This window comes from Bos indicus x Bos taurus, chromosome 7 (assembly GCF_003369695.1).
Source record: "Bos indicus x Bos taurus breed Angus x Brahman F1 hybrid chromosome 7, Bos_hybrid_MaternalHap_v2.0, whole genome shotgun sequence".
NCBI classification, from domain to species: domain Eukaryota; kingdom Metazoa; phylum Chordata; class Mammalia; order Artiodactyla; family Bovidae; genus Bos; species Bos indicus x Bos taurus.
The window spans coordinates 27691431-27707884 of record NC_040082.1 but is presented as its reverse complement, the minus strand read 5'-3'; the positions used below and the strand labels follow the sequence as shown (position 1 = coordinate 27707884).

Genomic DNA, 16454 nt, shown 5'->3' with positions numbered 1-16454 from the left:
TTCTAGACCCTCAAATCTAAGGTTTATCTAATTTTCATCAAAGACATCTTGTGACAATGCCAGGGAGATATACAGTGGCATACTATTCAGTCTAATAAATTCAGCTCACTATTAAACATTAAATAACACACACTGGAACTAAGGAGTTACAAAAGTTACAAACTACAATAGAACTTGCTCCTTCTGGAGGCTTGAGGAAATAATCTGTTTTCTTGCCTTTTCAAGTTTCTAAAGGCTGCCTGATTCCTTGGGCTTAGTGAGCCACTCATCACTCTGACCTTGACAACTTCTTTTGTGATCATGACCCTCTTGCTTCCCTCTCACAAGGATTCTTGTGATTAAACTGCCCTGTCTCCTCGTAATTCAAGAAATAATCTTCCCATTCCAAAACTCTTAATCACACATGCAAAGTCCCTTGTGTCACCTAAGATAACATATTCAGTTTTTTGTTTTTTTTAAAGGGGGCTGGGGAGAATTGCACTCTGTCCACCACAGCTACAAACAATTCCTTTTTATAAAGAGGTATCCAGTAACATTCCCTAGACTCAGGGCTGCCTGTAGCAACTTCTGGAGCACAACCTCAGATACAATCCGAATGGTAACCTTTGGGGTCCTGGAATACAGGAGTCCCACCCTGTCCATTATCATCAGAGTTGTGCTTGCTCTTCTAAAACTGGTAATGAATATCTCAACTTTTTTTTTCCCCTCAAAGGCCCCTTTTTACTATCCCTTCATACTCCAGACCCATCATACTACTTACAGCTAAGCAGAGCTTCTGATGTGTTTCAAATCACTGCACTGAATTTTAAATTTATCAAACTAGAAGGAAATAAACTTGATGAATCAGTCACTTTGCATAATTACTCTGAAGTAGATGGCAATTTATTAGGCCACTGAAATAATAAAAATAACCCAGACTTTCATTTGGTCACATTAGATTGAACGTTTATCAATAAAGGACAGAGACTCGTCAATGCAAAGGTTAGCGTCCAAAATGAAATTACCTCTAATGTTGACACATCTCTTTAAAACTCTCTATTCTCAAGTTGATTTGAAAAGTTAGGAGTATTTATTTCATGTTCAATTTCTATCATTTTATCCATAAAGATATAATTTGTTATTTCCGGAGTCATTCCCGAATGTTAAAACTATACTAAGTATGGATATAAGGGCAAGACTTCAACATAAGAGTTTTGTTTTTAGATACATAAATAAAAATACTTCTAAGTTGAAAAAAAAAAAAAACCAAAAAAACCAAAGCATTAGGAACAGAAGTAAAAAAGGGGAAAAGATTCAGGCATTAGAATAGTACAAAGAAAGAAACAATGAAAAACGCTAAAAAAATACATATATTAATATGCTGAACAGTGCTCTGTCCAAGACTGCTAAATGACTAGTTGCTTGCTAACTGTACTTATCCTGCAGAAAAGACTTTGGCTAAGCCTCCAGCATATTCATTAGTCCTGGATCTCTTGAGTTCCATGGAGCTTATTTATTTTTAGGATTATCAACACAAATTATTTAGCCAGTCTCTTGATTAAGGGCCTTCTTTATGCATAACACTGTCTGGGAGCTTCAAATGTTGACTGCCTCCTACATGGGGAATACATTTTTATTGACATATTCTTACAGTTTAACTGAGAATCAAACTTAAATTTTTAAAACTCTAAACACTATAACTATTTTACTAATTTCAATATCTATTGCTTTCATGCAAAACTAAAGTTTTTGATCCCTCTCTGGAAGTGAAATGAAACCCAGAAATGATATTTCTGACCTAATTGTGATAGAAATTATACAGCACTGGAAAAGTAGGTCAGCATTTTATCATTTACAAATCTAGGTCAGGTCAGCATTTCCTAACTAGTTTCTTTTGTAAATTCATATGCATCACTATTATCTCTTAAAATGAAAAACATGGAAACACAGGGATACATGTAAGACAGTATGTGAATGTGCAAACACATACAACACCCCATTTCCTCAAGAGTAAGTCTTATATGATAGAAAATATTTCTAATAACATACAGGAATATTAACGTTTTCTTTTTCACTTCTACTCTGTTCGCCACTGGCAACATTGGTGGTCATTTGTGCCTATTTTCGTATCTCGTCAATAGGACCCACAGTGTGTTTGTTCTATTTGTGCTGCTTATTTTGAGCTTAGACATCTCACATCTAAATATGAAGCAACAAAAGTGTCACAGCTATTACAAAGAGGAAGCATGCATGTAACTACGACAAAAAGTAGACTTAAGAAAATTGATGTAAATGCTTCACATCTCCTTGATAAATAAGAGAAAGTAGTCTGAAGGAAAAGTGCAAATTCTGTTATGAAAAAAATATTCTGATCATGCAAATAGATAAGACTGACAAAATGGAAAAACTTGCAAATAAATGAAGGCAAGCAGGGTATGAACCCTGGCTACTCACTTTACCTAGAGCTTTAAAAAAATAATCAACGCCCAGAAATTTGGACTAAACTCTGTGGCATGGGCAGATATCCATGCAGTACAGTAGACTCCTTCTGTAGGGTCTAGAAACCTTTAACTATGGGCTCTGGCTTTGTTGCTTGTTGACTATATTCAGAAGACACTGTATTTAGTCTAAACTTAAATTCCCATTCTAAAGAGCTAATGTGATTTTTGATCAGTTATCATTTAAAATCACTGTCATTTTTAATAATTTTAATCATTTTAATAGCCGGCACCTGGTTTTGCTTGTAAGACTTCCTCCCAGCACTTTTGCTGTGTAAACTGTTTACAGGTAACAATCCTTTAGGTTAGTACACTGATGCACTTGAAACTAAGGTGGAGTTATTATCTTAAAAACAAGGTGATTTGTTCTGATGTCTTAATGAACACTTTACTGTTACTCTTTTGCACTGAACTTTGCCTATTTCTGGGAAGAGGTGAATTTGTCCAAGGGAAAAACAGTTGTTTGTAATATTGACATAATGTCACTTTCTAATCATGATCATGGTTTAAAGGATTATCTTGGTTAAATATATACTGGTTTGATGGGCAAATGCTCTTATCATTAGCACAAATTACATGATTTTATAGTTTCCAGAGGTGGGTTAAGAGTGGCCTGTGAGGCAACTGGAAGCAAATGGTGCACAGAGACTATCCGGGGAAGACTTGGTGATAAGGGTCTCTCATAAAGAGAGCGAGGGAGAGAGACTGTGTAACAGCCAGTGTTATAGATTCACTGCATGGAAAAATATTTTCCAGAATTATGAATTAATTAACAGCCTGGAATTAATTTTTCCATATTGCTTTTCTGTTATATTTATACTTGATTTTGAAGGACTGCTTATGTCACTGGAAGCAATCAGTACCCAGTCATTGTGTAACACATAATGATACTTATCGTACAACAAAGCCTGAGTTTTTGCCAACTGTAAACCTAGTGTAAATCCATTCATCTGTACCATGGCCTTTTCTCTTCACACTCAGCAGATTCATAAGGTTATTTGCCTTTAGTGATTTCACTTTCTTACAGTATGAAATGATGAAGGTTGATAAAAGGAGAGATTACATTTAAAAAAGAACAGGAAAGCAAAGCTAAAAGAAACAGCAGCTCTAATTTATTTCTCTGTGAGAATCTCAGGTCTCCTTAAGTGTTTTCCTGTTTTGGCTCTTCAAATCCAGCCTAAGCTAAAATGAAGAGGTATGGTAGATGCTGTTAACACATATGCACAGCTCCCAAAGACTTCAGTAGGGTAAAGACCAAAAGGAAGCAAAACTAAAAGAAGATAAAACAAGAGAGCTGGGTTCAATCCCTGGTATGGGAAGATCCCCTGGAGAAGGGAATGGCAACTCACTCCAGTATTCTTGCCTGAGAATCCCATGAACAGAGGAGAGCCTGGTGGGCTACAGTTCATGGGGTCACAAAGAGTCAGACACGACTGAGCGACTTTCACTCACTCACTCACTCACTGTGGGCTCAGAATTTGTCAAAACTCCCTGGGAGTTTTTACTTGCAGTTAGAGTTACAAGCCACTATGCTACAGAAGACCAGCATCCACTTCAGATACCTACCTATTAGCCTAACGCAGAGGTTTTCAAAGTGTAGCTCATGGAAATTCCTCATATATTTATGCAGTCAAAACTATTATTATAATACTAAGAAGATAACCTTTCTACTGTGATGTCATTTGTATTGAAGGTGCACAAGTAACAGTAGCTACAGAATTATGATCTTGACAAACAACCCACACCCTCACCCACTGAGGCATACAAATGTTGCTTTTCCTCTTGAATTCCCTGTGGGATTAATGGCGTTGTAGTATAAAAAGGGCCTGAGATTTGGTGACAAGTGGAGCTGTTAAGTTTAAATCTGAGCTTCACTACTCATAAGCAGTGTGGTCTTGGGGAAGACACTTAACAATTCTGCACCTTTTTTTTCATATGTACACTGTGGCCAATAATGTACGATTTTAATAAAACATCATATGTAAAGCACATGGCAGAGCTGGTGCTTAAACAATATTTTCTTCCAATCATCTAAACTGGACTTGTACTTCACCACTCTTTATTAAGCACCTTATAATGATTTTCTTATCTTTCAACCTACTTACACTTGTCAAGAGGGCAGTCATTCAATCAGTTTCTCAGATTTTAACCTTCTTTACAGATAGAAAAATTAAGACCTGGAGCTGACTGTGGCTCAGACCATGAGCTCCTTGCTGCAAAATTCAGGATTAAATTTTAAAAAGCAGGGAAAACCATCCAACCATTCAGGTATGACTTAAATCAAATCCCTTATGATTATACAATGGAGATGATGAATAGATTCAAGGGGTTAGATCTGGTAGACAGAGTGCTGAAGCACCATGGATGGAGGTTTGTAACACTGTACAGGAGGTGGTGGCCAAAACCATCCCCAAGAAAAAGAAATTCAAGAAGGCAAAGTGGTTGTCTGAGAAGGCCTTAAAAATAGCTGAGAAAAATATAGGGAAAGATAAACACAAATGAACACAGAGTTTCAGAGACTAGCAAGGAGAGATAAGAAAGCCTTCTTAAGTGAACAATGGAAAGAAATAGAAGAAAACAATAGAATGGGAAAGACTAGAGATCTCTTCAAGAAAATAGGAGATATTAAGGGAACATTTCATGCAAAGATGGGCATAATAAAGGACAGAAATGACAAGGACCTAACAGAAGCAGAAGAGATTAAGAAGAGGTGGCAAGAACACACAGAAAAACTATACAAAAAAGATCTTAATGACTCAGATAACCATGATGGTGTGGTCACTCACCTAGAACCAGATATCCTGGAGAATGAAGTCAAGTGGGCCTTAGGAAACATTAATGTGAACAAAGCTAGTGGAGGTGATGGAATTCCAGGTGAGCTATTTCAAAATCCTGAAAGATGATGCTGTTAAATGCTGCACTTGATATGTCAGCAAATTTGGAAAACTCAGAAGTGGCCAGAGGACAGGAAAAAAATTTTCATTCCAATCCCAAAGAAGGACAATGGCAAAGAATGTTCAAACTACCAGATAATTGCATTCATTTCACATGCTAGCAAGGTACTGTTCAAAATCCTTCAAGACAGGCTTCAGTGGTACATGAACCAAGAACTTCCAGATGTACAAGCTGGATTTAGAAAAGGCAGAGGAACCAGAGATCAAATTGCCAACATCCACTGGCTCAAAGAGAAAGCAAGGGAATTAAAAAAAAAAATCTAATTCTGTTTCATTGCCTATGCTAAAGCCTTTGTGTGGATCATGACAAACTGGAAAAATCTTCAAAAAATGGGAATACCAGACCACCTTACCTGCCTCCTGAGAAATCTATATCCACGTCAAGAAGCAACCGTTAGAATTAGAAATGGAACAAAGGGCTTGTTCAAAATTGGGAAAGGAGTATGACAAGTATGTATATTGTCATCCTGCTTATTTAACTTATATGCAGAGTACAATGTGAAATGCTGGGCTGGATGAATAACAAGCTGGAATCACGACTGCTAGGAGAAATATCAACAACCTCAGATATCGAGAAAGGTAGAAAGGGAATGGCAGAAAGGGAAGAGGAACTATAGAGTCTCTTGATAAAGGTGAAAGAAGAGAGTGAAAAAGCTGGCTTAAAACTCAATATTCGAAAGACTAAGATCATGGTATCCGGTCCCATCACTTCATGGCAAATAGATGGGCAAACAAAACTAAAAAATGCCTGCTCCTTGGAAGAAAAGCTATGACAAAACTAGACAGTATATTAAAAGGCAGAGACATCACTTAGCCAATAAAGGTTTGTACAATCAAAGCTACGGTTTTTCCAGTAGTCATCTACAGATATGAGTTGGATCCTAAGGAAGACAGAGGGCTGAAGAATTGATGCTTTTGAATTGTGGTGTTGGAGAAGACTCTTGAGAGTCCCTTAAACAGCAAGGAGATCAAACCAGCCAGTACTAAAGGAAATGAACCATGAATATTCATTGGAAGGACTGATGCTGAAGCTGAAGCTCTAATACTCTGGCCACCTGATAAGAAGAGCCAACTCACTGGAAAAGACCCAGATGCTGGGAAAGCTTGACAGCAAGAGGAGAAGGGGGTGGCAAAGGATGAGATGATCGGATGGCATTAGTGACCCAATGGACATGAGTTTGAGCAAACTCTGGGAGATAGATAGTGAAGGACAGAGAAGCCTGGTGTGCTGGAGTCCATAGGGTCACAAGAGTCAGACATGACTTATCGGTTAAACAATAACATGTAAATATATCCTCTCCATTGTTACTGGTTGGTTTTCTCAAGTGCACTCCATTCTTTTCCTTGCTCAAAGTGTTTATTAGGTACACAAACATTATCAAAATATAAAGACCTTGAACAGACTTCAAGATCTGGCCACAAGCTTTCTAGTCTCATCTTTTCACTGATTAACTTCAACTTCTTGGCACTCCCCAGGCAACTGTTCAACTTCATGCTCTTTGTGTCCTTAACTACCTCATCCTTTATCTATCTAAAGGCTAGAGAATGTTTTCCCAGCTCTAGCTAATGACTCCTTCTCTAATCCTCAGTCACTCCTTAATACACAGGTCAGAGTGTTATCTCCTTGATGATGCCCTCCAGCAGTTCCCAGTGACAATTAGATGGAAAGTTATGACCAACCTAGATAGCATATTAAAAAGTAGAGACGTTACTTTGCCAACAAAGGTCCGTCTAGTCAAGGCTATGGTTTTTCCAGTGGTCATGTATGGATGTGAGAGTTGGACTGTGAAGAAAGCTGAGCATCGAAGAATTGATGCTTTTGAACTGTGGTGTTGGAAAAGACTCTTGAGAGACCCCTGGACTCAGTCCATTCTAAAGGAGATCAGCCCTGGGTGTTCATTGGAAGGACTGATGCTAAAGCTGAAACTCCAATACTTTGGCCACCTCATGCGAAGAGCTGACTCACTGGAAAAGACTGATGCTGGGAGGGATTGGGGGCAGGAGGAGAAGAGGACGACAGAAGATGAGATGGCTGGATGGCATCACTGACTTGATGGACATGAGTCTGGGTGAACTCCGGGGGTTGGTGATGGACAGGGAGGACTGGTGTGCTGTAATTCATGGGGTGGCAAAGAGTCGGACACGACTGAGCGACTGAACTGAAACAATTTCTCAGCTACAAGAGGAAATAAACTATTTAATAAACTATTTTACACCCTTTCCCTGGTACTCAATTTAATTATAAAATATGGGCAATAAACAGGTCCTACTTTGCAGGGTTTATGAACATTAGATGAGAATATCGGTAAGTCACTTAACACACCAACAGAAGAAGAAACGAAGATAAACTTCCTCAAGTAAAGGATGGTCGCTGGGAATGATTCTGACCCTGTTTGGTTTAGTCTAAAGCTCACGTTCTTTCTACCACACACGCTGTCTATGTCCTAGCAGATGCTAGTAACACACAGCAGATGCTAGTAAACACAAAGTTTACTTATTTAATACTCTCCCCCATTGGACTGTAAAGTTCTTGAATACAATGAGCATGTTTTACACGACTTTGTATATCCAGACACTCATTCATTTAAATACTAACTCTGACACTGTGATGTAGAGATTAAAAGACCTAGTCTCTACTTGTAAGAACTCTGCCTAGAGAAGGGAGAATTATAAGCAATATCTTACTGCTGTTTTCTATGCAAGAGGGACACTGGTGGCATATACATGGACTGGACTACAGACGTCCAAATAAACACCTAAAAGGAGAAGAAGAAAACTTAAGGTACAGGGAAGCCTTCTTTGGAAGAGATGAAACTAGAGATGAATCTTGAAGATTTTTAAGTTAGGGAGAACTAGGGTTTCTGGAGTTTTTAAAAGTATTAATTTGTAAATGATATAATTATTATACTGCTTATGCTCTGATAGTTTTAAATTATTATTGTTGATAAACATTTAATGGCCTTGAAATACATTTTAAAACATGGATTCATTGGGGGCTTCCCTGGTGGCTCAGTGGCACAGAATTTGCCTGCTAATGCAGGAGACTCAGGTTCTTAACCCCTGATCTGACAATATCCCACATGCCGCAGAACAACTATAAAAGTCTGTGCCACAACTACTGAACCTGTGCTTCAGAGCCCAGGAGCCGCAACTCCTGAAGCCTGTGCACCTAGAGCTCGTGCCCTGCCATGAGAGAGGTTACTGCACTGAGAAGCTCGCACATCTTAAGTAGAGGGTAGCCCTCACTTGCAGCAACAAAAGCCCAGCACAGGCAGAAATAAATAAATAAAATTATGGGGGGGTGGGGGGGAGAATGCACTGGAAGGAGGATATTAAAAACTGAATGGTTCTTTCTAAAAAGAAAAATGGATTCATTAAAATACAGTAATTCAGATGTAAGTCATAATCACTGGTTGTTGTTCAGTCTCTAAGCCATGTCTCTGAGCTGCAGCAGGCCAGGCTTCCTCGTCCTTCGCTATCTCCCAGAGTTTGCTCAAATTCATGTCCACTGAATCAGTGGTGCTATTTAACCATCTCATTATCACTAGGCTACCTTGCAAATATACCAAGTTTAGGTACAAACTCAAAAAGAAACCTCACTGTGTAACTCTTCCAACTACAATGTACTTCTTCTGAAATACTGACATCTTAAGCTCACAGGAACAGAGCAAGAATGAAAACATTAATTACCTGGCAGTTATTTCTATTTTCTACCCACATCCGTTTGGCATATTATATTTGAGAGCAACAAACCACTAAGGCATATTTGATTTTCAGTTATGTTCTTTTCATTAACAATGGCATGAAGACTTTTGACATGCCTGACTTCCTTTGCCTGTAAACATCTACTCAGAAGTTTCGAAATGAGACAATACTTTTAAGTTGATTTTTCAAATGCACCCTGGCACACAGCAATAGCTAATAAATGAGAGTTATTATTGTTTCTCTGAATAAACCAGAGATGGCCAGATGGTTCAAATACTGTTAATCTTAAATGGTATATGTCTTGCTTCTAAATAGAATATAAGACAAAAAGAAGAATCTATCTCTGCTTGTACTATGAGTAATCCAATTTCAGCCTCAAGGAGGATATATGCAAGAATTAAGAGTATCAGTCTAGCTACTCTTTTTGGATTGCCAAATGAACCACATTTTCTAAGGTAAATAACGGCTCACTCAGGACACAAGTCTGTCCACTTGTGTCCTTTCACGTGATAGCTCAATTTTGGAACTGGAGAGTATCTTCGGCCAAGGAAGGAATAATCTGCCAATGTCATCCCCTCTATACATTGTAAACTTCTCCAGGGAAAAGACTGTGACTTATGCTCCAGCTATAACCAAAGCTGGCACAAAGTAAACAACAATTAATGAGTTTTCGATTAAAAGTCTAAGGGTTTTGTGCTGTATGGGATTCTGCAGGAACTTCTGGGAACACAAGCTCAGCAACTTTTCACTGTAGAAAAGCTTTTGTCATGGCTGCTTTTGATACTACAATAAAAGGCATGAACCTTTTATGAAGTCTGGCACACAGACCTCATAAATTCATGGCCAAGGCCTGGTGTAGAGGTTGTTAGCATTTACCGTGACAAAGGTGAAATGCCTGCAGATCTTTGCTATTACTATTGATTATTTCATCTGTCCTCTGTCCATGTTGGTTTTATGTATTTTTCTCAGCTTGGAGAAGTAAACATTTCTCTTGTGAACTTCTGTGGCTTATTTCAAGCTTCTCTAACAGGCCCAAACTATTAAAGGAATCTGCAATAAGACAAAATAACACAAGAAATCTTAATAGTGTATGGAAGGGGAGGAAGACCGGAGGCCAAACACCACTCCAAGCACAGTAAGCTTCTAGAAAAGCCACCTCAACAGACAACTCCGATCATTAAAACACAGCTTATAAAGTAGCATCTTTAGAGTTGAAAGAATGGAGCTGGGGAGACCTAAAAGGCCAATTAATTCGACAAGTGAAAATTAAGGTGGGGTGTTTGGGGTTTGTTTGACAACAATGAAACACCTGGCTTAGGTCCGCAATGAGATAACAAACCGCCAAACAACAAGAGCGCAAACCCGGCAGCTCTAAAGCCTGAAAATGACCACAAAGAGTAAGTAACGACGGGTTAAGCCAAACCAGCGCATTTCTTTGAAACAAGTCATTAAAGTAGCCTCTGCGTGTGAGGGGGGACTCTGCGGCCCTGAGGTTCTTTCTTGGGCTGTCGGCTCTGGTTGTCCCAGTTTGGACGTGTAGGGGCTACAGGGCTCCCGGGCCCATCTCTCCCTCTGAGCCCCGGGGAGAGTCAAGTTAGTGACAGGGTTCCCCGGCCGGGGACTGCCACTCAACCCTCCAACCCTACTACTGGCTCGCAGCCCCTGCACAAACCTCAGTCGCGACCCCAAAGCCCCGGTTCTTACCATAGTGAGGCCGGCGAAGCCCCAGCCACATCACCCTTCCGGGCCCAGGGCGGAAGAGGCGTGCACGGCCGGCTTGCCGTTCTCTCCCCTTCCCGCGGTCTGGTTGGGCCTGTCAGGGTACCTCCTTCTGAGGCGCGGGTCTCGGGCTATACGATAGGCTCCTCTCTACCGGAAAGGACGGGACCTACATGACGTCATTCAGCCCCCGCGGAAGTAGGTGACACTCTCATTGGGTGCTGGATGTCCGCCTGTGGGAGCGGGCCTTTTGGAGAAGGCCGGAAGTGGAATTACTGAGAGGTAGGGTCCGGAAGTGGCGACTGACTCTTTTAATAGTAGTCGGTGGTCCAGTTATTGTTGTTATTATTATTTTTTTCTTTACTTCTCTAGAACTCCTCAGCGCTCACTTTTTTTCCGGCGTAGACTCCCCTCGATGTGTAAGCTTCTGGCCCTTCTGTTTGTAAACTCTCGGGAACACCTGAGTTTTCTGGCGTTACCATCAGGTCGTGCGTCTCCTGGGCTCCCTTTTCAGTTTCTCCCTTTGCACCTGCGGGATTCTTTGTGTAAAGCGCCTTTGAAATGCCCTGTAAAGCTGTGGGATTAGGAGGACACTTGAATTCAGAGGGTTGTGTTGAGAAGGTGTTTGATCATTTTTCTAATATTGGCATTCTCTTCTAATTCCCAGCGTTTTGTAGATTGTCAGTGGGTTCTATCTGAGGCTGAAAGGTGCCGATTGGAGTCAGGAAAGAACTTTCTGTGGGAACAAATGGAAAGGAGCTGCCCTTCCTGAATTAAGTAATTGATTAGGTGCTTTAGAGAAATGGTCCACCTGCAAGACATATACCAACTTTTTCTTTTAATCAGTATTATTATTTAACTTTCTCTAATTTTAACAATCCCATTAGATAAGGTTCTATTCCCTCTCCCCAGATTCTTTTTAAAATATTATCAGTTTTTTTAATACTTTGACTCAAAGTGGATTGAGAGAAACAGGAAAAGGAAGCTCATATAATGCATTGATTTATGTGCTTTTCTTGGCCAAACTATGTGACCCTTCTATATTTAGGGCAACACAGTGATTAGAATATTTGGGTTTCTACTATCTGTGATTGTATTGTTGGCTACTGCCCACCAAGTTTTTTTCTTTTCTTTTTTTTTTTTTTAACCATTACTAACTTTTTGTTCGAATCTACTGAATTGTCAAGAATTGGTTAAGTACACAAATTTAGCAAGTACTTAACTGAGCTTTTATTCATACCATCATGAGACTGCTGCAGAGGGATAAAGATGGCCTGTTCTTTCCAGAAATTTAATGGGCATGGGGAAGAGGGGAATAAGAAATGTATAAAAATATACTGTACCCTTGTCCTATCAAAAAACAAGCTGTAATGCTTTGTCTTGTGATTGCTTTACAATTTATTTTTTAAGTCTTACCATTCAAATTAAATAATCTTGGCTTGGTTATGGAAATTATGTTGTGCAACTCATCAAGCTTGGTTTCCACAGTAGTAAATGTGTCTGCAGACATCTTGATGTCATGTAGATTGTCTTCATTTACATGGACAATTTGAGGGTTATATGTAATAGCTGAAGTGCATCAGGAAATTGAAGTTTTTAAAAATCACAGTTGATTTACTGTATTTATGCATTTTAATTAATTTTAGACTATAGGCTCTTACGTACTTCAGCTTCAAAATAGGGAAGAACAATGCCAGTTATTTTAAAGTTACCCACAGAGGAAGCCAAATAGCAACAGATAAGACTGAACATACATTTATATATAAAGTTTTTCATGTAACACAACAAAGTTAATCTGACACGATCTCTTGGCAAGATCCCTAAGGAGGTGGTAGTTGAGATACATGGTCATTAAGCACATAAACTCCCTGCTCTTGGCTTCACTGCCAGTGAACTAATTTAAGCACTGTCTTACATTGCTATTTCAAAAGTCTCTTTTCTAGCAACTCTGGTATGGAATCTTATTTCAGACTATCTTGGATCATTTTCTTACACACTAAAAGTGAAATCTGATTCTTATAATTTCCTTCTTCAAAAATTATTGTCTCTCCTGCATCTAGAAGAGCATTTTCAACTTTGATTTCTTAGGTTCAGTAAGGAATACTATTATCCTTTATATACTTTACATACTATTATATGTAAAAATAGTACATATTTATGTTTTTCTGTGCAAAGAATGCATGGACTTCCCTAGTATTGTCGGGTATTTGACCTGCACTAAGCACTCAATGGAGAAGGCAATGGCGCCCCACTCCAGTACTCTTGCCTGGAAAATCCCATGGACAGAGGATCCTGGTAGGTTGGAGTCCATGGGGTTGCGAAGAGTGTGACAGGACTGAGTGACTTCACTTTTACTTTTCACTTTCATGTGTTGTAGAAGGAAATGGCAACCCACTCCAGTGTTCTTGCCTGGAGAATCCCAGGGTTGGAGGAGCCTGGTAGGCTGCCATCTATGGGGTCGCACAGAGTTAGACAATGACTGAAGCGACTTAGCAGCAGCAGCAGCAAGCACTCAGTGGGCTTCCCTGGTAGCTCATCTGATAAAGAATCTGTCTGCAATGTAGGAGACCCTGGTTTAATTCCTGGGTCAGGAAGATCCCCTGGAGAAGGGATAGGCCACCCTCTTCAATATTCTTAGGCTTCCTTGGTGGCTGAGCTGGTAAAGAATCTGCTTGCAATGTGGGAGACCTGGGTTTGATCTGTGGGTTGGGAAGATCCCGTGGAGAAGGGAATAGCTCCCCACTACTCCAGTATTCTGGCCTGGAGAATTCCGTGGACCATTTAGTCCATGGGGTGGCAAAGAGCTGGACAGGACTGAGCAACTTTCACTTTCAAGCACTCTATAAGGCTTGCATGTTTTGTATCTGGCTTTCTTTGTTCACTAAAATAAAAACCATTTAAAGGGAGGGATAATGAAGGAGGGCCAGTTGACCTGAATGTTAAGCACTCAATGAATGGTTTTTTAAATTAAAAGTTTAAAAAATTGAATTGGTACTACTTTTAGTACCAGATTGCTTTCTCCCGTCCTTTTTTACTTGTCTCTAGTATTGATGGTGTTGATCATTTCCTTTTATCTGACTTTTTTCTCATTCAATATAGTAAAAAAAATAATAATTTTACTTAATTTGTTGTTTTCTTTGATCCTCAACTAGTCTCCATAGTCAGAGGTTGAAGTCCTTTGTTATTTAGTGTTCATTTTCTCCTTTTTTAAAAATTCTCTTTCCCCATGGCTCTTAGATTAAGACCCACAAAACTTTTGATTGACCTGCATGTTATTTTTTTCACCTTAAGAAGTGCTTCTCTTAATCTGTCTCTGATTCCAATGCCATTTATTTGTTCTTCTGAGCAAGAATCCCTTCAAGAGTTTTCTGTGCTCCAAGTTCCAACTTCTCTTTTACTCTTCTTTCTTGAGATCCCTTCAGCACAGTGCCTATGATTCCCCCAAATGCTCTTGTTAGTGTCAGTAAGTCTGAAACTGAATTTTCATTTCTATTTATCATGCTATTTCTTGCCTCCAAGCATTTGCTCATGTAGCTGCTTCTTCCTAGAATGTGTTTTCTTATCTTTTTTCCTTTCACTCCTAAACCTTTTCCAACTTCTAAATTGTATATCAGATATAACTCAAGGAAGCTTCTTCTGAAATTTCAGACTGGTTAATGTGCTACATTTCAGAGGAGCTCCTATCTTGCCTCTGTATTTTACAAGCTTGCATAATAATCCTCTGTGGGTGTTTCTGTCTCATCAGATAGCTGGGAATATGTTTTACTCATCTTTGAGATGTTTAAAGCCTGGTACAAAGGATGTAGTCAGTGAATATTTTAATGCATTAATGGCATGACCAAAATTACTCAGCTAGGAGTTTTGATTTCAATCTGAGTTTTATGAAGTATAAGTCAGTGCTTAATTTGCAATACCTCGTTTTCAAGGAAAAAGGTAACTGTCTTTAAGACAATTCTTATATTAGTAGGAGGTTTTTAGTTAATGCATTTTATTGCTCTGGGCAATATGCTCCTTGTCCTTTGTGAAGCTGCCAGTACTGGTGAGAAAGTTAGTTGTGACTTTTTCTAAAACACGGGCTGAAATTAGTGAACAGAGGGTTGTTATAGTCAGCAAATTTTTAATATTGATGAAATTGGGCTCTTTATAGAAGAAAAACACTATTGAGACTTCTGTTGCCCAAAAGGAAAAACCATGTTAGAATTCCAAATGGTTGATGAGGCATTCATGCTTTTGCTAGATACCAGTATTGCCAATAGCTTTAAATTAAACTTTTGCCTTTGTGCCACTGGGAAATCCCAGGGTATTTACAACAGTTTACAAAGATTTTCTCCCAGTGGTATGGGAGTTTGTTCTTAAGATTAATAATGGTTGGTTTGTTAACATGATTTCTGATACTTGGCACAAAAATTAGGTGCACTAATTTTGCATATAAAACACTGTTTAATTCTAGATAATGAGCCAGACTTTCCAACTACCTTTTATGGCAGGCATTCCGGATTTTAACTGCTCTCTGAATATTGTCATCATTTTTACAGTCTGTAAACCAGTCTTTTATAAATTTGTCGAGCTTTTAGGACTAACGAAAAGGGAAATAATTTAATTCTATAAATTCTGAAAACACTTCAGTGCTTTCACCCTTAGCAATGGGATTGAAAATAATGATTAGGCTTAGAATTAAGAGTTAAAACAAGTGTTACTTGGAGTACACTTCTGAATTTGTGCCTTGTTTCTCTGAGCTTTGCTAACCCTGCAACAGTGACCAAAATGTTGAAATAAGCAAGGACTTTAATCTGGTCTTTGTGTGAGAGGATGCTATTAGCTTACTTGTAATTTTGTAAGAACAGTTAATGAGAATTTTATTGAATAAAGAAAAGTCTTTCTCAATTGGCAGAAACAAGTGGCTGCCAAGACATAAGATGCGGCCATTGTGAAGAGACTCATCAAAGTGTCCTGATAGTATAAATATTGATGTGCTGAGACATGTCAATATTTACCATAGAATCTGGAAGTTGCCAAGTTCCTGTTTAAGAAATATGACCCTAGCGTTGGACACAGTATATCAATAAATAAGGATCATGTCCAAATGAACAGCTGCTCAGAGAAGATCTCGGAGAAAATAGGATAACATCTGTCTAAACTTTAGGGCACTTCAAAAGTTTAATTTAAAAAATTTATTGATTCTTTTTTTGGTAATTTGTAGGTGGATGCTTGTATAATATAGTGTATTAATATAGTTCCATATATGTTTTTGACTTAAGTATTTTTTTCTAAATTACAGCATGCTTGGTTGAAATTTATAATTTTGTAAATTAGTTGTGCTATGATACTCATCTCTAAATTGAATTTAAAAAATCTTGCCTTAATGTACTTAGGAACTGACTTCTTCATTTAGAGCATTTTTCTTAAAGAAGTTGGCTCAAATCACAACATTACTTTTGGGAACCAAAAGTTTGTGCTCTGAGAATTTAGCAGTAGAGGAAATATAAGTTTCTGAAGTTTAACTGTAATGAGGAAATTTATCCTGATTATTATATGGCAACTATGTCTCAGAAGAAAATGTATAGGGTAATGAGCGACTAAAGTAAATATGTTTGGTTGA

At 38.7% G+C, this 16454-nt stretch overlaps 2 protein-coding genes across 5 annotated transcripts in view; one reads left to right on the top strand and one right to left on the bottom strand.

The window, feature by feature from the left end:
* The window catches only part of TMEM167A (transmembrane protein 167A), a 47905-nt gene extending 36964 nt beyond the window's left edge, over positions 1–10941 (bottom strand). Inside the window, exon 1 of the mRNA XM_027545682.1 lies at positions 10841–10941. Within this exon, the coding sequence (XP_027401483.1) occupies positions 10841–10843 (3 nt within the window). The 5' untranslated portion in view covers positions 10844–10941. The remainder of the gene's footprint in view (positions 1–10840) is intronic.
* A 97-nt stretch (positions 10942–11038) lies between these two features.
* XRCC4 (X-ray repair cross complementing 4) overlaps positions 11039–16454 on the top strand; it is a 381866-nt gene continuing 376450 nt past the window's right edge. The window contains exon 1 of one of the 4 annotated variants that reach the window (XM_027545680.1): positions 11039–11137. The gene's annotated coding sequence lies outside the window, so the exon portion shown is untranslated. The other 3 variants (XM_027545681.1, XM_027545678.1, XM_027545679.1) reach the window with 3 other exon arrangements.